Source organism: Protopterus annectens, chromosome 4.part1, assembly GCF_019279795.1.
Source record: "Protopterus annectens isolate FY-2018-M chromosome 4.part1, PAN1.0, whole genome shotgun sequence".
In the NCBI taxonomy this organism is placed as follows: Eukaryota; Metazoa; Chordata; order Ceratodontiformes; family Protopteridae; genus Protopterus; species Protopterus annectens.
This window is the reverse complement of record NC_056734.1, coordinates 498,203,081-498,225,528: the sequence shown is the minus strand read 5'-3', so window position 1 is coordinate 498,225,528 and position 22,448 is coordinate 498,203,081. Positions and strand designations below refer to the sequence as shown.

At 39.1% G+C, this 22,448-nt stretch overlaps 1 protein-coding gene across 3 annotated transcripts in view; it reads left to right on the top strand.

The window, feature by feature from the left end:
• ATP11B (ATPase phospholipid transporting 11B (putative)) overlaps positions 1–22,448 on the top strand; it is a 2,792,721-nt gene that overhangs the window by 1,397,300 nt on the left and 1,372,973 nt on the right. For all 3 annotated transcript variants that reach the window (XM_044070307.1, XM_044070308.1, XM_044070309.1), the window contains exon 19: positions 21,722–21,925. In XM_044070307.1, coding sequence (XP_043926242.1) covers positions 21,722–21,925 — 204 coding nt within the window. The remainder of the gene's footprint in view (positions 1–21,721; positions 21,926–22,448) is intronic.

The following is a 22,448-nucleotide window of genomic DNA, read 5'->3' as shown; positions in this document are numbered from 1 at the left end:
AGACTATCGTCAGTCAAAAAAGAGACTCAGGGAATTCTTGATTTACCACAGCACAGACATTTGGCCATTCCTCCTGTCCTGGATGTTATGGATGATGCTTTTATGGAATCCAGTTTGACTTTTGACACCCTCCCTCCTGCTCCCAGGAAACCTGACAGGTATTAGAGAGTCCCTAACTCTCACAAATTTCTTTTCAAAAATCGTACTGCTGACCCAGAGGTCATCTCTCAAGAACCTAAAGGAATTAAAGCAACTTCAACTAAGAATCCCACCCCCCTCAGATAGGGATTCACGAGCTTTAGACAGATGGGGTAAAAAAGAATACACCTCTGATACTCTTGCTATTAGAGCATTAAATTGTCAGTTCCACATGTTGAAATATCAGCAGCATACCATGGAATTCCTCAAACAAAAAAATATCTTCCTTTCCTGCTTGTGCAGAAAATAAAGAATTACAAGAGCTAATGCATTCTGCAAGTCATGTAACTAAGCACACCTGGCAATGTGGCTTTGATGCCCTAGAAGCATCCTGCAGGGCAGCAGTCACTGGTTCTGTCCTTAGATGGCATGCTTGGCTTAAGGAACAGACCTTGCCAGACCATGTCAAATCCAAATTATTGGATGCACCATTGAACAAAGACAACTTATTTGGCACCAAGGCAGAAGAGTTCTTAAAAAAGATGGAAGAAAAAGCTAAATCTATGCAGACAGTTAGACATCTTACAGGTCCAGCCTCCGAGGTTCAGTAGACATTGCCCCTCCAAGCACTGGTCCTTTCCTGCCCCCTCCAGGTCAGCTCAGCCCAGATCAAGGGGAAGCAGACTCCCCAGACAGCAACCCCAGGGAATGCAGAGATCTAAGCAATGGAGTTCCTCCTCTTCAAAAACAGGAAGTGAAAAACCACCCCTTATGTTAAGAACTCACAATGACTTTACACCTCCACCCCTTACCTCTGCCCACCTGCTTGTGCCCCTAGGAGGAAAACTCTCCTTCCACTCAAGCAACTGGGCCGATATTACCAACGACCAGTGGGTACTCAACATAGTGTCCCAGGGATACAAATTTTATTTCCACTCTCCGTCAACCCCAAAAGGGTTCCCAGATCTTCCTCTAAACCAGTGGGCAGAGTCCAAAAAGCAAGTCCTTTCCCTGCTTTCCACGAGGGCAATACAGCATGTTCCTGCAGAACAGATAGACCAAGGTTTCTACTCCATACTCTCCTGGTACCCAGAAAAGAGGGCACATGGCACCCCATCCTCGATCTGTCCATTCTAAACACCTTTTTGGTGATACCAAAATTCAAAATGCTCATCCTCCAGCAGCTTCTACCAATGCTTTCCAAAGATGCTCTGTTAACCACCCTACACCTAAAAGAGGCTACCTACACATCCCAATCAGGGAATCATGCAGGAAATACCTAAGTTTCATGGCAGGATCTATACACTTTCAGTTCTCTGCGATTCCCTTTGGCTTATCCACTGCTCCCAGAGTTTTCACAAAATGCCTGGCTCCCACCATTGCTTTTTTTGCAGACAAAGAAATATTCAAATTTACCCATACTTAGACGATTGCCTGATTCAGGCAGAGAGTCAGGAAAAGGTGTTACAACACCTGACTTTTGTAAAGGACCTACTGACCTCCCTGGGGTATACTGTCAACGAAAAGAAATCAAAACTAGTCCCCACACAAAATATTGTATTCCTGGGAGCAAGCCTGGATACAGCATCCCAGATGGCATTCCTTACTCCAGAAAAACAAGCCTGACCGGCTACTTCTCTCAACTAGCCACCAGAACCCAGTTATCCACAAGGAAAATCCTGCAAGCTCTAGGGTTCATAGCTTCCTGCATCCTACTCATTCCATATCCCAGACTGCATATGAGGAAACTACAATGGTACCTAAAAAACCTTTGCTGTCAACACTCTCAAGACCTGGAAACTCTCATACCAATGATACCTTGTCTAAGGAAATATTTTCTTTGGTGGGCAGCAGCTTTCAACCACAACAAGGGACTTCCCTTCTCTCAACCCCACGCCACCCAGAACCTCACGACAGATGCATCAGACTGTGACTGGGGTGCAAACCTGGACAGCAGGTGCATTCAGGGCCATTGGAGCCCAAATCAAATACATCTGCACATCAGCCAAAAAGAGATGTTAGCTGTTCAGCACGCCCTGACAGCCTTCAGACCCCTACTCTCCCCGGAGCCTCTACTGATCAAAACAGACACCACCACAGTGATGTGGCTTATCAGCAAGCAGGGAGGGACTCACTCTTATCCCCTCTGCAGGCTCGCCATGACCCTTTGGCACACGGCCTCAGCCATGCAACTACACCTTGCTAGTACAATTCCTGCCAGGCTCTCTAAACTCTCTGGCAGACAACTTGAGCAGAAACCTGCTAGACCCACATGAGTGGCAGTTAGACCACAGAACCTTCACCCTTGTAACCCAGAAATGGGGCACCCTGAAGGTCGACCTCTTTGCCTTCCACTCCAGTCATCAGCTCAGAAAATTCTACACCAGGGAACCTCACAGCAAGGCCTGGAAAGTGGATGCTCTATCCTTCCAGTGGGTAAACCTCTTGGTCTATGCATTTCCCCGTCTACCACTCATATCAGTTCTCAAAATCAGGGAGGAAAAACCAAGGGCAATCCTGATTGCCCCAGACTAGCCATGCCAGCACTGGTACCCACTGCTGCACAGGCTGTTACCCCTGCTACCATGCACCTATCTCAGATCCCAGCACTCCTGACCCACAGGAGAATTTATGCATCCCCAATTGCAGAACCTCAGCCTGGCAGCCTGGCTTATTCCCTGACTACCCTTCAAGCTGCCAGTCTAAGCAAACAAGTCCTAGATGTTATACGTGAAGCAAGATGCCCCAGCACTAGGAAATCCTATGCTGACAAGTGGAAAAGATTTTGCACCTGGATCCAGGCTAAGGGAGCCGGAACGGCACAGCCCTCCCTACCTCTCATCCTGGATTACCTGGCAGACCTACTACACAGGGGTCTAACCTTCTCTTCTATTAAAATTCATACCTCTCCCATCTCTGCTTATTACAGCACAGAGCCTCCTCTCTTCTCACACCCTCTCATCAAGCAGTTCCTAAAAGGGGCTAACAATTTAAGGCCACCCAGAAGAGCTCCTACCTCAGCTTGGGAACTTAACTTTGTGTTGGAAAAGCTCACACTACCCCACTTTGAACCTGCAGCCTCAGTAGAGTTAAAATTTCTCTCTTGGAAAACAACCTTGCTTCTGGCCATCACATCAGCTGGAAGAGTATCAGAGTTACAAGCACTCATGGCTGTAGAGCCAGTCATTATTTTCCATGCTGACAGAGTCCCACTCAGGACTAACCCATTTTTCATGCCTAAAGTGGTGTCCAGTGTGGCTCTCAACCAATCCATACATTTGCCCACCTTTTTCCCTAACCTACAAAACAAGGGGGAAAGGATTCTGCACTCTGTAGAAGTGCACAGACAGCTCAGATTCTATCTGGACAGGACTAAGTCTTTCAGGAAAACTGACCAATAGCTATTCAGCTTCGCAGCAGGAGCATAGGGCAAGGCCATCTCCAAGCAGTCTCCAAATGGATACCACACTGCATCCATTTCTGCTACAGACAGCATGGGAAACCACCTCCAAAGGGGGTCAGGACACATTCTACCAGAGCAACCTCCACCTCTGCAGCCTTTCTCAGAAGGGTCCCCACCAGGGACATCCTGGAGACTGCTACATGGACATCTGTTCATACCTTCACCAGGCATTACCACCTGCCTGTCTTTTCCAAATCCAGGGCAGGCTTTGCCACTGCAGTCTTGCAGGACATCCTAGCCAGCCCACAGTCTTCTTGACTGCCTCCGCCCTTTTCTTCAGCTTTGGGAATCAACCCAAATGGGATGACTGCAACAGTGAAACATAAAGAACATAGTACAGTTGTGTACAGTTACCATAAGTGTAGATGTTTGAGTGTATTCACTGTTGCAGTCCTGGTTTCCCTCCCTCCATCCCCCTTATCTCTCTCTCTCTCTCTCTCTCTCTCTATCTCTTCCTCTCTCCGTACCGGGATTTTTTTTGGTATTTACTTTCTACTGGTGGTGTTCTTCCACCATAACCTATCTCCCTATTTGGGGGGCTCCTGACAGGGCAAGAAAAACTGATGTAATGGTGTTGGCTGCCTGATTTTATACCACTGACGATCTGACGTCAGTCCGGGAGCGACAGCAACTGACGCAGAAATACTAAGCCTCTGGTATTTGGGTCGACTGAGGGATACCCCTGGCAGGATAGTCCAAATGTGATGACTGCAAAAGTGAATACACTCGAAAATCTACATTTATGGTAAGAGTACACAACTGTACTTTTCTCTTAGAACGGATCTTTCATTCCTTCTCAAAGTATGTTCTGACACCAACTTCAATCAGTCCATTGAACTGCCTGTCTTCCTTCCAAACTATGGCAACAGGGCAAAATATAAACTACACCAATTGGACGTCCACAGACAGTTGCGGTTCTACTTGCATAGAACAAAGGAGTTTAGAAAATCTGACCAGTTATTCATCTCCTCAGATAACAGAAAAGGTGCACAAGTTTCAAGAGTTACCTTATCAAAATGGCTTGCTGATACTATTACCTATGCATATAATTCTAAACATAACAATTGCCAGGAAAGATTAGGGGCCACTCAACAAGAGCTATGTCAACTTTGACTGGCTTCCAGGCCATATTACCTATGTACTCAATATGTGCGGCAGCCACATGGATCAATCCTCATACCTTCATCACTCATCACAAAGTAGATGTAGCCTCCTGGAACAGGGCTTCCTTTGGTTCCACTGTTCTGAAGAGCTTTATTCCCTTGAGCCACTCGAGAAAGAAGGTGCTGGGGATGCTTTCCCAACCAGCAAGAATGAAGGCGAGATAGGACAACATAACATTAAGAAATGATGTACTCACCGTAACGTTCCATTTTTGTTGTCCATGATCTCGCCTTCATTCTTGCGCGTCCTTCCCCCAACCTTTGCTCCTGGAGGATCGAGAGGAAATTTTTATTGGTGAAAAATGTTCTCTGCTTCCCTTCCGGCCTCATGAGTCATAGGCTAATAATTGTTACTGTGTTTTTACTATATGGTTTCTAATTTGTTAGTAATCTGCAAACAAGATCTGAGTTATCTTCCCTAGGCATCATGGGATAGGGTATAGCCTTGAGCCAGTGGAAGCTCTCGAACTATAGTAATAGGCCGAGTCAGAACCAGTGCTCGGTTCCGAACCCAACTAGCAAGAATTAAGGTGAGCTCATGGACAACAAACATGGTAACATTATGGTGAGTACATAATTTCTTATTTTATCATATCCAAATAAATATGGATATTGCTGAAACAATTCATATGTGGGTACATAATTTATCACTCTTGCCTTTGTTTTAGCTTCATTAATTTGCATCCCGAAAAAATTTGAAACGGTATCAAAATGTTCCACAACACTGTAATGTCTCTTTCTGGTTTTGTCAAGTATAAAGAAATATTATCTGCAAATACAGCCAGCTTTTCTTGACTACCATACCAATCATATCCTTGAATTTGAGTCCCTTGTTTTCTTTGCCAGTGGTTCTAAATACAGTGCAAATAACAAAGGGGAGAGAGGACAACCCTGCCTAGTTCCTCTGCTCAAGCAGAAATTATCAGAGAGGACCCGACCCACTTTAATTTCTGCCTCCGATTCCACATATATCCTCCTAATTAACCTTATAATTCTTTTTTCAGGAAATGCAAATGCTTCCATTGCCCTGCTCATAAAGTCACAGCTTACTCCGCCAAATGCTTTCTCTACATCAAGACCCAACAACAACTATGTTTTTTCTTACATTCTGCATCCTTCTGTATCATCAGTGTTCTGTTAATATTGTCAAATGTTTGCCTCCCATCCACAAAACCACAATGATCCATATCTGTCAACTTTGGGATTACTTTTGCCATTCATTTAGCCATTATAGACATGAACACTTTATAATCATGGTTTAGTAATAAAATGAGCATGTATGAAGCTGGATCTGATGGATCTTTATCCTCTTTAAGGCATTACAGCTGCTAATGCTTTCTTCTTGGATGTTGGTACTTTTCCTCATCTTAAGATACTGTTAAACAAAACCCTCCAGATCTTTATCATTTTTCTCTCCTAGCTTCCAAACTTCCACAGGAATACCATCTATTCCTGGAGAATTTCTTGTAGGGTGGTACATCACAACTTTTATTTCAATAATGACATGACATGGCATATATTTTGGCGTACCCCACAAGTGCAGTAGATTCTGAAAAAAGTCCAGTAGTTCCAGATTTTCTTGTTCTGTCATATTTCACAAATATAATTATTGCATTGTAGTCCCGCATTAAGTTACTGGTTTTATTACTGTTCGTCTCAATCTCCCATATCCTGTTTCTGATTCATTTCCAGTGTACTCTTGATTCTTCTAGTTAACTCTGATGCTCCCTTCCTTCTCTCCAACATTTTCCATTGAAAACAGTGGAAAAGGTTTCACAGGCATATTCTCAACATCTTAAAGCAAGAAATCTGGACAAATTCGTAAATAATGTATGTGTGGGGGGGGACAAAGGCATAAAATAGGGACACTTTTAAAGTACTGCTCTTACAAACTCAGAACATTGATAGAATAACAGATTTTACATTAGCATGAATTTTCTGAAGGGTATGAAGTCTGAAACTTAGATGTATCTCATTATTGACTTCAAACCTGAATGATTTGCTAGAAAACCCCAATTTTTATGAGAAACAGACCAAAAATGAGGCAGTAATCTGTACAGTTGAATGGATTGTTCATAGGTACAGTCTCAATCTTGCCTTGAGTACCAGAACAAGAAGCAGAATCTCCTTATGTTTCATAGCTCACTTTTTTTTATTTTATTTTTATTTATTTTTTGTTTAACATTTGTTGACCGGGAATGTCCAACTAGCTTCCACAGAGCCTGTTTTCAGCGGAGGCCTGGGGAGAAATGCTCCAGATGCATGTCTTTTGACAAACTTTTGTATTTCTTCCATACCATTTACTTCTATAAAAAAATGATTTTGTTCCTCCAGGGAAGAATATCTTGAAGAAAGTTGGGTACAGTAGTTTGAATCTCACACCTGCATCTGTAATTCCCTGAATAGTGGAATCAATTTGCTCCTCTTCTGCCTGGTATACAGTGAGTAATTATTCTCCACAAACACTGTGCTGTCTCCCACATATATTTTGTCCTTCTGCTACAATTCTGTCAGAATTAAATCCTTCTGCTGACAGGATTTTATCTTCGCTATTCAAGGTCTATGTTGCTTTGTCATAGCTAGGTTTGAAAGCATACACACGATGTGCCTTTTCAACTAACCTCTCCTGCTGTGGAATATCAGGAATACCTTCCTCTACTCCTATTCTATCCACCCTCATCATACCATATATAAATCTGAAATCCCTACGTTCCTCTCACAAAAACCTTGTACAGACTTCTAAACCCAATAACAAGGCTGGAGAATCTCTCTCTTCTAATGCTATTGGAAAAACTTGGAATCTTCTCCCCAGTGATCTTTCCTCTCTCCCCTCTCCCCTCACTTTTTAAAAACAAACTGAAACTTTACCTAACAACACACTGGCTGTGCCCCTGTTCTAAACCAGACTGGGCATCTAGCCAACAAGATTTACCTAAGTTTCTGCCACTATTGACTACATATGTACTATTTTATTTTCTTAACCTATAAATACCACCTTTTACACTACTCTACAACAAATACATTTTCTTTACTAATAACCAAAGTTCTTTACTACTAAACAAAGTCTCTCTCTCTCTAGCCATACTATTCTCTGTCTCTCTAAATTCTCTTTACAGAAGATTTTTCTTTCTTCTATACTCTAGTTGCATATTTTACATAATTACTCTTTCATCACTTGTCCTTCTTTATTGTATAATTACCTCCTTTTCATACTACTTTACTATAAATTTTCTAGCTCTAAAGCTCTTTGCTTTGTCCCCTCTGATTTCCATATTATAACCTGCTAGAAGCATAGTACATAATGTATGCATCTACATAGTTACCTTATTACTTTTTATCCTTCCAAGGTTTTATTTTGTAATTTGCAATGCATATCTCAATATGTTTTATTCTTCTTCTAGTCCTATGTTAAAATGATTTTTAAGTTGTTTTTTTTCACTTAGTTTATCTTGGAGCTTTTCTCCTCGGGCCTCTACTGAAAATGGACATATATCCAGTTAGACTAGCCCGGTCAACAAATGTAAAATAAAATAAATAAATAAATCAGTCCAGTTGCTTATTTGTGCTTTCATAAGATTAATGCAATCTGTTCCTTCCAGCTTCTCTGATATAGCTGAAAATCTCAGGTTTTCCCTAAGTGCTCTGTTCTCCAATTCTGTTATTTTTTGAAACATCTCTTCTTGAGCAGTCTCATATCCAGCCAGTCTTTTCTTCATTTCTACCTCTGATTTTTGCAGCTTTATTACCTCATCTGAATATCTTTTTAAAGCTTCTTCCATTTTTTTTCTAGCTTTCTGTTTGTGTTGATGCATTCCATCTGTGTTTCATTTATTGTAACCAAGTCTGTGTGCAGTTGTCTCGTATCGTCCTATAGGTTACTGGAAGTTATGTCTGGAGGTTGCATTGCTTTTTTGCTGAATAGCTCCAGAACTTTCCCCAGTCAGTGTTTCTTCCTCACTTTTTGTAATTGCGCAAAAGTCTACTGGGTTTCTCTGTCAAGTTTCTGTTTTCACAATGAGAGAGTTAGAGCTAAGCTGTTACTCAGTGTGCAGCCATCTTGGAAGACCTGGTTTTGGATGTTAGTTGGAATACTTTGCTCGCACCATGATCTTTATGGGGATGAGCTTCATTTAAAAGACCCTGTGTTTCTGAAGTATAGACAAACTATCCAGTTATGCCATGCTAATGAGGTCAATAAAAGGCCGAAACATACATTTCCACAGCTAGTGGGGTTTGGGTGTATTGACGTAAATGTAATTGTAAAGACTTAAATTAAAAGGGTTACGGACATTCAGAAACCATGTAGCTATAACACTTGATGTCCTTAAGGGGTCATTTGCACATATTTTTTGCGTTTCTATTGTAGGAGGTTTAAAGAACATCTATAATCTGTTATTTTATCGCTCAGTCAGACATACCGGGTTAACAGATGTCAAAATAAATAAATAAATAATCTATACAGAGTTTATAAATAAATAAATAATCTATACAGAGTTTATCGAGTTGTATGTTTTTAGTCCTGTCACACATTTTGTGCAACTCATCTTAATTACATTGATCTTAAGGAAATATACCCTCCTGATCTTGTGTACCTAGATTCTGCTGTTAAACATATTTTATTTGCATTTAAACAATTCCCCTTTTAAAACTTGCCATATTACTCCTGCAGTCTTTCGGCTGAATGCATCACTGGAATTAGTTTTACATAGCCACTGTTTTGCTTCCAAGTAGTCTGTTATTAATCTTCTTTGCATTACTTTAGATTTTAATTTGGTAGAATTATTTAGCAGTAATTTAACTTTTATCACCATTCATAATCACTGCACATCAAAGGTGGTAAAACTTGAGAATGAAATAAGGGTCGTTTCCTTAGAAATGCAAATGATGTCCAGTTATGTTCCATTCCCTGGTGAGTTTGTTTGCAATCTGCAGCAGTTGTTGATCCTGAGTATGCATTGTAAATAATTTCCTTAGTAATGCTGTAAAAAAAATCAATGCTGTTCCAGTCTGTTTTTCGTAAATTCAAGCCCTGAACTATTTATCCCTTCTGTGTTTCATACAAGAAATGTGCAAGTTCTACTAGGTCATGATCACTTGACTTTGGTGGTCTCTACACTCCAAGAATTGTAATCTGTTCCACGGTTGGCTTTGTTAGTTACACAATCTGTAGTGCTGATGTTATCAAACATGTATTATACAAAGATCCCCATTAATATTCCAAAAAGTGCACACTGATTGGCCAGCGTCCCCATTGCAAATCCCACAATATACCAACCGAAAAATTTTCTGTTGGTCTAAAGTGTCCAAAACTTTTTTTTTTAAATAAAGAAAAAAAAAAGAAAAAAAAAAACAGTGCCCAAAACTTTTTTTTTTTAAATAAAGAAAAAAAAAACAGCGCAACGGAGACTTTCTTTTCTCCTTTGCTTCCATTTCAAAGCATTGATGTTCTGGGCATGCGTAGGAACGCAAGTCCCATACGCATGCACAGTACGTCAACACAAGCAAGCAGTATACCACCACCAGCGGAAGAACAGTAATGCACCTTTATACAAAGACATTATTTAAGAAAAGTACGTTTTTTTTTCTTAAATAATGTCATTGTTTAATAGCAATAACCGACTTCGTGGTTGTGGTATATTGAAATTTACCCCACGGTTGGCTTTATTTAATCACTTGGGCTTTGCCCTCGTGATTAAACCATGTCAACCGTGGGTAAATCTTCAGTATACCACACCACGTCATCAGTTATTGCTTAAATAATTACAGGTCTCATGACAATCTTTAATCCCTATCATAACACCTTTACAATGTCTGTTAACAGTCAAAAATGTATTCACTGAGAACTGCTTTCAAGTCATAGATCCTTAATTGTGTTTCACAGACAGAAACAACATTGATAATAGACAAATGTATATTTTCCAATAAAATACATTATTACTAATGCTTCTAACATTAACAACTAGCACATATAAATCAAGTTTTGCTGTTATGTGAACTGTTAAATTTCTGACCTGGTAAAATCCTGTCTTATGTTATTCAAATGTTGCAAAAGTTTTCTTCCTATGTCTTGATAAGTGCACGTCATCCTAAATATGTGTGAGCCCAGAATTAAGATTGCATGTTCTGGCTGTTCTGTACATTTCCACTTTTTAAAATTGGACATTTTTTCATGTAGATATTTACCCAAAAAATATTTTAATTCACACTGAACTGACTCTCCTTTTTATGTGGAATTTGAGAAAAATATGTCCTTACACCTGTACAAGTACCTAAAGAGGGCTGTAAGCTCCTTGCTAACATTCAGCAAGTCTTTAAAGATGAGATCATTTGAACCAACATGAGTAAAAACAGTCCTTTGCCTCCTTCCATTAAGGCAGTCTGAGGCTGTACTCGCCTGTATTTTTGCTCTTCACAAGCGCAACACTATTTCATTTTTATTATCCTCTCCATTCAAGTGTGAATTATTGTAATAATCAAATCTACAATTACATGTATATAATTTCTGACCAGATTTGAAGAATCTCAAATGTCTAATTCAGTAATATTTGATCTATAAGTTTGTTGCGAAGGAATGAGCTTCATCACAATTAGTCAGTCTCATTAACCCCACTCTTTCCATTTCTTATTACATTTGCAAGCATACAGTTCTCATCCAGCTGACTTTGGCAACATGGCTCCAACTGTGATAATACAATTTCATTCTTGCTCCTCTTTTTTGTTACATTAATTTTCTTTAATCCTTCCAAGTTCAGTTTAAATGGCTTCCTTTTAGCCAGCCACTTTTTTACTACCTTCTCTGTTGGAAAAAGTTAAGCCATATGCTGTAGACTGTTTTGGACTGAACAAGGTTATCATGCCGTGTAATCTAAGTGTTGCATAATATAGCAGTTTTCTTTTTAGTATGTATTCTTTTTGCATTGTAGACATTAATCATTTTCTTTTTCTTCCTGGTTATTTGTTGTGAACGTTTCCCTTTTTTTCTTTTCCTCTACAAGTTATGAATTCTCAGATTGCTAAATACTTGTAACTTAAATTCCAAAGTTATCATTGGTAGGATCATATTTGATAGGGGCTGACTGGTCTTTAGTGGTAGAGGACATTTCTTTTCCTAAATGTGTTCTAAGGAAGGAATGCAAGGTTTTTCTTAAAGGTACTATTTTACTTCAACTTCCTATTAAGGACCCAATTCCTCTGAGATGTAACAGTACTTCTTCAAGCTTTGACCCAAACTCCCTTTGAGCTTTCAGCCAATGTAGACGTAAAGTTCTTATCATGTAAAGCCCTTTTCCTGGTTGTTATTACATTGACTAGATGAGTATCAGAACTCCAGGTGCTTTCTTGCCAGACACTATTTCTGATTTTCCATAAGGGCAAGGTTTGCCTTCCGACTAACCCTTCTTTTCTACCCAAAGTGGCATCAGAGACAACTATCAACCAGCTTATCAATCTACCCATTTTCTTCCTGAGTTTTTCCAACAAGGGCGAATAATGTTGTACATGTTGGATGTTCATAGACAACTTAGATTCTTTATTCATAGAACTAAAAATTTCAGAAAATCAGACCAATTGTTTACTTTTCCAAAGCTAAATTGGGCAAAGTAGTAGCTAAAGTAACCTTGGCTAGATTGCTCACTGATAACATTTCTTTTGCCTTTAAAAATAAAGGATTGATATTAACTCAAACCAACTAAGGCTCATTCCACCAGTTCTATGGCCACATCAACATTTTGGTCCAGTACTTCTGTAGATGACATTTGTGCTCATACCTTTATAACATTACAAATGGAACATCTTATATTAGGAATAAGGCAGCATTTGGCTCCGCTGTACTCCAGAATATCCTTCCCTGAGGAACACCCAGGGTTTCTCTAGCTGGGGACTTTGTCCCATCAGTTGAGGAATGGATGAAAATGGCAACATCAGCTATTAAAGTGATGTACTCACCATAACTCTCCATAGCGTTGTCTGTTTTTGTCCTCCTTTAACCTCCATCCCACCTGCCCCCTTCGTATTTTTATAAGCTCCTAGTATGTCCTAAAGGGATATTTTATGTCAGTATTTCTACATGAGCTCCAGTCTTCTTCTCCCTCTTTATTTTTATGATATAGTTGGTTTACAACTTATTTCAGAATATGCTAATGGCTTGGTCTCCTTTGGCACATATTAATTAGCTGACTAGAGAGCAAACTTGATCTGAGGTAATTCAGGAGAAGAGAGGATTATGGGTAAGAGGAGGAGCTGACAAAGTGGCCAAAGCCGGATCTGAGACCCATCAATTGTGGAATGATGAAAACAAACACAGATGCAGTGCTAGGGTGAGTACATAACTTTTACTTTTTAGAGGACGTACTCTCCAGAGACAAGTAAGTCCAGTTTAGGAAGGTCATATCTGGGTGGAAAAGGTTTTCCCACTGGAGACAAAGGGAGGATTCAAGATCTGATAATGGCATCTGTGCCTGTGATCCTTAAATATCTGTTGGGTCTGTCTGAGTGAAGGAATATGTTTCCGACATCTCAGACTTCTTGGCTAGGGGTCCCCCATGCTCTGTTGCCTTTAGGCCAGTTACTTTAAGGGAGTATGCAACTGAGATCCCCTAAAAAGTTGATTAATCTACCGTGAGGCCATAACTGTGTCTTAGAGAAACTCACCCTGCCATCCCTGTATATCAGCTGCTTCCACAGTTGTGAAATACCAGAACCATCCTTTCATTGCCAGTGTGTTCATCCAGCACAATTTCAGGACTGCAGACCCACCAAACCCCTCATAGAAATATCTCAGGACTGCAGACCCACCAAACTCCTCATAGAAGTATCTTTGAATCAGACTGTCCACCAAGCTGGGTAATTTTCTGCTCCGCAGAAAAGGCAGGCTATTTCTTTTCTGTAGATATACATAAGCAACTGAGAGTCGATTTGGTTAAAATGAGATAAGAAAGACTGAATAGTTATTCATCATCTTTGCAAAGGGCAAGGAGGGGATGCTTGTCTGCCAAAAGGCTGTATCAAAATATTTTATGCACTGCATTTATTTCTGCGTCTCCTTTCATGAAAGCAGACTGTGTCAGGGCATATCAGGGCATATTCCACAAGAGCCACAGCTGCTTTCCTTAGTGGTGTTAATACCAAGTGCATCCTGGAAGCAACTACCTGATCTTGTAGCAATAATTTTTCCAAGCAACGCAGTCTGGACTTTACCTCTATAGTTAGGGCCAGATTTGCCATGGCCATTCTACAGGGAAACCTGCAGCCTACGCTTTCTAAACACCAGCCACTTACTGCTCCATAAACTTTGTGAATCTTCCCTGCAGCTACAACTGTAGCAATGAATCATATGATGAACATAGTACAGTTTAGGGACATACAAGAATTGTAGATGTTAGCGTATGATCACTGTTGCAGTATGATTTCTGATACTCCTCTTGCTGTCTCTTTCTCCTTTAATGTGGCATGCAGCGGATTAGAATAGGTACCCAATATATTTTCTTCCAAACCTTCCCTCCGAGCTACCCCAAACAGACATCCTCATCCTCCTTGTCCTAGAGCCTGGAGAGGCAACTTGGAGGTTTTGGTGGACTGCCTTTGCAGAACTCATTCCAACAAGATACACAGTGTACGTATTCTACTCTATCACTGTACCTAGCGCCAAAGCAAGAAAAAAACAGAAGATGTTGAATGCCAGTGTCTCTTCTTAAGTACCATTGACATACTTTCATCAAGGTGGAAGACATTCACCCAGTCTACAGTGGGAAGGGTTTTAAGATCTGGAAGTTAGATCAAATGCTGAGCCTTCTGTGGCAGAAACACCTACACTCATTATTGCAGCAGTCATTGTACTCAGACTTCTGTAATTGTGGTAATTTCCTGCTGAACCGTTCTTTCCTCCGTATTGCTTTAGGATGTGTGTGTTCCACAATGTATTGGCATCCCACTCAAGATTATTTTATCCACCTTGTGTCCAGTGAGTGCTGAGAAAGGCTCCTCCTGCCTTCTGGACTCTGAGTTGGATGAAGCAAGCTTTCAGAGAATAAATGAAAGAATATCCATACGTCTGTTTGTTACCATGCTGATTACCATTATATTTTATTTTACTGTTTGTCAGGGTTACAGCTGTAAGATGTCCTTCAGGACATTTTTCTTTGTAGCCAGTGCTCCAAACAAACAAATGTAGTGGCCCTTTGATTCAAAGTTTAGTACAGCAGTAGAACTGGGCTGAATTAACAACCTGCAGATTTCAAATGCTGTTTGGAAAGAGAGACTGTGAGCAATTGACAGGTTCCTTTCCTTCTTTGGGATCAAAGTATGGAATAGTCTGAGACTTCTAAGATGGCTTCACATTGAGTAACAGCTTAATTCTAGCTCTCCCTGTGTAAAAACAGAAACTCAGCAGAGGATGCAAGTGGACTTGTATTTCTGGGTAAATGTAAGTAACTGGCTAGTAAGTGCACTGCCTGGATAAGGTGAGAAAAAACACTGACTGGAAGGCGTACTGCAGCTGTTAAACAATAAACAGAACAAGCTCCAGACATGACTTCAGTAACCTAGAGGAAAGTATAAGACAATTGCACACAGACCCAATTGAAATAAACAAAACACAGATGGAGTATATCAACTCATATAACAAAAGGCTGGAAAAATGGAAGACGCTTTAAACAGATGAGGTGATAAAACTGCAAAAGTCACAGGTTGAAAGGAAGAAAAGGCTGGCTGAATATGAGACTGTTCAAGAAGAGATGTTAAAAAAAAATAATGGAATTAGAGGGCAGAGCACATAGGGAAGACCTGAGAATTTTTGCTCTACCAGAGAAGCTGGAAGGAGCCGACTGTATTAATTTTATGATAGTACAAATAAGCAACTGGACAGGTATTCCACAGCAGGAGTTAATTGAAAGTGCACATTGTGTGTGCTCCAAACCTGGCTATAACAAAGCAACATAGACCTTTAATAGTAAAAATACAGTCCTACCAGCAGAAGGATTTTATTCTGATGAAACCGTGGCAGAAGGACAAAGTACTAAAAGTGGGAGACGGCAGAGTATTTGTGGAGAATGATTACTCACCAGGCAGAAAATGAGTACATTTATTCCACTCTTCAGGGAATGTCAAGAAGTAGGTATGAAATTCAAACTGCTGTACCAAGCTGTCTTCAAAATATTCTTTCTTGGAGAGACAAAATCATTTTTTGATGCAGTACATGCTAAGGAGTAAATACAAAAGTTTGTCCAACAAAAAGTGAACTACGAAATCGAAGATTCTGCTTCTTGTTCTTCTGATAATAAAGACCACAGAAAGGGGCTGTGCCAGTGAAACCTTTTCTAATGTTTCATCGGAAATTGCTTGAGAGAAGAAAAAAAAGCAGAAGATTTTACTAGAAAATCAATAGTACGTTGGAAGTGAAGCGAAGACAGGAGTTGGGAGGAGGAGATGAACAGGAATAAAACCAGTAACTTGGAAATTGACGAATGTGGGATTACAAAGTAATAAATATATTTGTGAAACATGAAAGAACAAGAAAATTTGGAAATATTACACTTTATGACTTTGTTAAACTTGTAGGGGACGCTAAAGCATATGCCCTACTCCATGTCATCACTGTTCGGAAAAATACTTAGTAGAGGGGAAGAGAAGGCAGAAAGTTAACTGCAAGTAAAACACATTTTTTTAAATACTAATATTTTATAGTGAATGATTTTCTTTGCATGCTATAAAGTTTTCTCAGTTGTTTTTAAGTGTAATAGGGATACTAATGTAAACTGGTGCTCCTTTTTTTTCTTTCTCCCTTCTCTCTTTCTTATTGTTCAGTTTTATGAAATGTTAGCACTGCAATGTAAAAAACGAAAAAGAAGAAATGTCTGGCCAAAAGAGCATGGCAAAAGAAAAACTGGTGTACTTTTTCTCATTATTGCATAGGGGAATGATTGGGTTAAGGCTCTTAGCTTGATCTATTAACAGGTTTTAAGAGAAAGCAAGTAAATGAAAAAGAACAGCGAGTATTATAAAGCTTTTTTCTAGTAAATTAATGTAAGCTTAGTAGCAACTCTTTGTCTGGTCTCACGTCTCCATGGAGACAATCTAATAAAGAGAAATGGCTAAGGAAATGATGTTTTCTGAAAGCATTCAAGTGTTTTCCCAGCTGGGGGAGCTATAAAGATAAGACAAAAACAACAGCACTTAGTAGAAGCACAGGCTATACCATGCGTCTTAGCATGGATAACCTTTATTTTAAATTAACCCAAGTCTGAGAGTGTGGCTGTCAGTTTGGGACACTTGTTTTTATTATGAGGGTAAAACTTCAATATTTGAAGATGTACATAGGTGTGTGCATTAATATTAAGTTAATAGGTTTTAGGGGGATATTGGGGGATGATTTTTCTTTGTTTGAGGGCTTTCAATAAAACAATAAGGTTTGTAAGATGTGACATAGGCTAAAATGGATATGACAAGAAACAATTGTATAAAGGTCAACGTGCTAAACAGTGTATGCACATAACACTAAAGCTTGGACTAGACGCTAAAAAAAGCTGTTATACATAAAAGGTGGGAATAATTACTTTTTAACATAATGATGCTTTCTGTAATGTCTTGAAATGTCAATGATCTCACAGATAAAAAATGAAAGAATAGTGAACTATATTAAAAAATGTAGGGTGCAAATAGCTATGTTACAGGAGACACACCTGGAAAGAAATGAACATGGGAATTTGATAAAGGTTTTCAGGATGGTTATCCAGTGGAATACCTGAGACAAAGGAAAGGAAGAGCTTGAATAGTGATAGAAGAAGATAAACGGTAGATTTGTAGTACTAAGAGGTTACTGGCAAGGGAGCTTATGAAATTCTGGGAGAAATAATCAGCTTTCAGTAAGGAATGTTACTTCTAGGCTGGGGCTGGAATTTGATTTGCAGCAGTGAAGATGTGTGTGGGGGGCCCAGAAGGGAAAGTGTAACAAAGGGAGGGTAGATTTTCGAATAAATTTATGAAAATATTTGGCATAGAAGATGTGAACTCAGTACTAGGAGTTTGGAGTGAATTTACATATTATTCACCAAGAAACAAAAACTAGGCTAGGCTAGACAGAATTTACATTTCACAGGAACATGTGCATTTAATTGAAAGTCTTGATATGCACCAGTAACTATTTCAAATCATATGCCAATAATAAATGAAATAAAAAGGAGACACTGGCTATTTCCCACCTATCTAGTGAAAAGGGAGGAATTTAAGGACTAGAGAATGGAAATTATTCAGGATCTATTAGAGAAGATAGAAATGTCTTCTGAAAATATAGTTAGTGAGTGGGATAAAATTAAAGTTGTTGTTGTTGTGTCTTTCGGCTTTTCCCGGTTAGGGGTCGCCACAGCGGAACTCTGGTCCGCTAATGATTGGCAGTAGATTTTTACATGTCGAGTTGCCAGCCCTGATGCACAACCTTCAATGAAGGTACGCCCATTCACGCATGTCTCCACCCAGAAGACGCTCTAGCTGAGAATCGAACAGGACACCGTCTTACTGTGAGGCGAGAACGCTACCGCAGCACCACCACCGTAGTGCATGGAATTTAAAAATAGGGTGGAAATAAAAGAAAGACCGATGTGGTTCAAAAGTAACAGTAATTATTTTAGAGGGACCGACAAATGTCAAAGAAGTGCAGAATATGGGTGAATCTCACAGAACAAGAAGAGGAACAGCTGCAAAATGCTAAACAGAAAATAAGGGATTACCTCAATAATATGTATAAGTTTAGAAAGATTGCTGTTAAGCAACTGTTTTTTTGATAATAACTCCAAAGCACAAAAGCTTTTAGCACAACGACTCAGGCAACAGAAAGTGGAAAGGGCTGTCACCAAGCTTAGTCAGCCTATAACAAGGAAGATAACAAGAGATCCTGTAGAAGTTTTAAAAAATATTTTAGAAATTCTAAGAAAATCTGTATAAAGCAGAGAAATACATAAATCAAGAAAATGTACCAATGGAAATGTTTATGGAAGAATTAAATATACCAAGCTTAGAGGTAGTTGAGGCTAATTTACTGACAGGATAGGAAGAGATGATATAGAAATGGTGATGTATAATCAGTCCACAGGATAGTCCCCAGGAATAGATGGTGTTCATGTGGAAGTTTGGAAGCTAGGAGGGAAGACACTGATAAAGATATGGAAGCTTTTGTTTAACAGTATTTTAAGAGGAGGAGAAGTACTAACATCCTGGAAGAACGTTGTGGTAGTTGTAATACCTGAAGAGTGTAAAGACCCATCGAGCTTCATATAGGCCCATTTCATTACTAAACCATGATTATAAAGTGTTTGTTTGAAATGGCTAAAAGAATGGCAAAATTGATGCCAAGCTTGATAGAGATGGATCAGTTTGCGTTTGTTGGGGAGGAGCGGGCAAACATTTGACAACATTAACAGAACACTGATGAGCCATAGGGAAGCAGAATGTAAGAAAATACCACTGTCGGTGTTGGGTCTTGATGCAGAAAAAGCATTTGACAGAGTAAGATGGGATTTTTATGAGTAGGGCAGTGGAAGCATTTGCATTCCTGATAAAATTATAAGGTTGATTAGGATGGTATATGAGAGTTTGGAGCTGAAAATGAAACTGAGTCTGTTTCCCTCTGATAATTTCTGCTTGCGCAGAGGAACCAGGCAGGGGTGTCCTCCTTCCCATTTGTTGTTTGTATTATATTTAGAAGCATTAGCACAGAAAATAAGGGACTCAGAAATTCAAGGATATAATTGGTATGGTAGTCAAGAAAAGTCTCTATTTGCTGTGGATTTTATTTTATACCTGATAAAAACCAGAAAATATTTCAGTGTTCTGGAACATTTTGAGACAGTTTTGTATCTTTTTCGGATACAAAACTAATGAAGTTAAAACAAAGGCAATAGCTGTAAATTGTACCCACACACAGATTGGTTAAGCATTATCGATATTTTTGGGGACATGATAAAATGAAAAGTGATTCCAGAGTGGCGGCTAAGAATATATGAGAAGAGACTGAACAAAAGATAATACAAAAACTGAGAAATTGAAAGCTCTGTTATATGGATTTGGGTACTAAGGTACAATAAGTTAAAATGTTTGTAGTCCCTTTAGTCTTATACACAGGTCAGGCATATTTTTATCAACCAGAGGCGAAGTTGTGGATAGCAATTAATAAAAGAGCTGAAGGATTTTTTTCTAGTAGGGGAAGACTTAGAGTCTAGTTCATTCTTCCAGTAGAGTAAGGCAGAGTGTGATTACCCGGTTTGAAGGGGTATTTCAGAGCTACACAGTTAAGGGTCCTGTACATAGCACAAGCAGAAACCTATAATTCAAACGGAAAGGGATGATGATGAAACTGAGGAAGTAGCAGAAAGTATTCTAAGAACTAAGCCAACATTGGAATGGAGACAGGGAGATTCTGCATATAGGGATGACTGCAGTTAGGGATATGGACAATAGGCGAGAGGGGATAGAATTTATTGGAGAAAACTGGCAAAAGAAACAGGCTTTTGGGAATAAATAATTAGGGAGGGAAAGGTAATAGAGTGGGAAGAGGACAAGAATTTATTTGGACTGCAGGCTAGAGATTGCCTTCCCTATCAAGGATTGATGCCAGAGTACAGGCAAAGAGAAAGAAATGGGGGGGGGGGGGTCTTAAAAGAAAGACTAACACTGGTGGAGTTTTTTAGTGGAATCTAGACCAGAAGCTGCTGTTAAGCAAAAAAGAATAATTAGTAGAGCATATAAAATATTGCATGACAACTATAAGAATCAGTTAGAGGAGGTTGGAAAGAATTGGGAAGTGAGATTAGATTAGCAATTCACAAGGAAACGGTGGGGGATATATGTTTGTCTCCCAAATATGCAACAAAATCTTGATTTATGATTTTTGCTGGGAAATATTTACATAGGTATTTTTATACCCCATGTGTACTCCAGAGAATTTTTCCTCAGGTAGGCAGTAAATGTTGGAGGTGTAATAGAGAAGAAAGAGGTAACTGGGTACATATTTTCTGGGGGTGTAATGAGTTGGTAGACTTTAAAGATTCTCTGCAGACTTCACTTATCAGAGATACTGGGTGAGTCCATTAGTGTATTTAGGGAAATTATTTTTCTGAGCTGTGATACAGAATCAGAATTTACTAGACATAATAAAATAAGGCCTTGCTGAGTCTAATTATGGTGGCTGCAAAAAAAGCAGTTGCTAGAAAATGTAAATCAAAGTCTAAACCAACTATACTAGAAGTAGTGATATATTAACCAAGATAAAACAACTTGAATTGGGATCTTTAGAAAAGGGTAGGAGCAGACTGCATAGGAAAAATGGGAATTGTGGGAACAATACATACAGGAGTGAAATTTGTTGGTTTAAAATAAGGCAGAATGTGAATGAGCTATTTAATGTTTGACTGACAGTGACTGGATAGATTATAAGTGATGGTATAATGTTTGCAATTAAAACTTTGTCAATATGTTTTTTCATTAATATATGATTACCTATATCATAATAAGTGATAATTTAATAAAGCTGTTTCTTTCATAAAAAGTATGGGATAGTCTGTCTGATTCATCTTTTAGTACTGAGTAGTAATTCCGGGCAGAGTAGGTGGGAATACCTGCATGAAGACTGCACAGAAGGGTGTACACACATAATAACTTCCAATCTATTTGTAGAGCCATAAATTGAGTTACAAATACAAGAAAATGTTTGTTCTATAGTGTGATTATATAAAAAGGAAGCAAGTGTCTTGACTTTGTATTTCCTCATCAATGAAGGACATTTAGTGTGGAAAAGTACTTCCTGAAAAAAAAACGTAAACAGTATGTTCTGTGGCTGGCCAATGATTATACCCTTCTGTTTGATTCTATATGTTGTAGTCTGTTATCAGTTTGATAAATTTCTAAAGCTTATGTATAATGCCTCTGTATAAAAATGTTGTATTAAAGAAAACGGAAACCTTTTTTTCCCCAGACTGCAAGAAAAAGTCCTGGAAACAATAGAAGCACTTAGAGTGGCAGGAATAAAAATCTGGGTGTTGACAGGAGACAAACATGAAACTGCTGTTAGTGTTAGCTTATCGTGTGGGCATTTTCATAGAACTATGAATGTACTGGAACTTGTGCAGCAGAAGACAGACAATGATTGTGCAGAACAGCTAAGAAGACTTGCACGGAGGTAAGAAAAGAATACACATAAAGTAAATGTTATTTTTTAATTTAATGTCAATGAATTTTTATGCAATTTGTACGTAGCTTTCATTTAAAAGTACATAAATCATGAGATATAGACTATATGAAATATGTTTGCAGCATTTTTTATACTGGTGGATCTGTAGATTATGAATCAGCTATCATTTATCTGTAGATACAGCAGTGTTTATCAGAAAATATTGCTAGTTGTCTCCCTTTTGTATTTTTAAGTGCAATATGCCAAAGTGCAGGAGTAGTTTTATTTTGCTTCATTATGCTTTGCATATGAACAGGTGATGGCACTTGCTAGACTTGCTTTTAGTCAGCTTTTCTGTGATCTCTCACTAATAGGTCTGTGCCAAAAGTGTGTCGACCTTATATGAAAACTTTTTTCTCCTGTTTGCACCTTAACAAATTTAGTCTAGGTAATAGATGATCACGTATTGGTGAATCGGGTAGTATTTTGCTGGCTGTCCGGGAATAGATGGTAGTATGCCGTCCTCATTTTT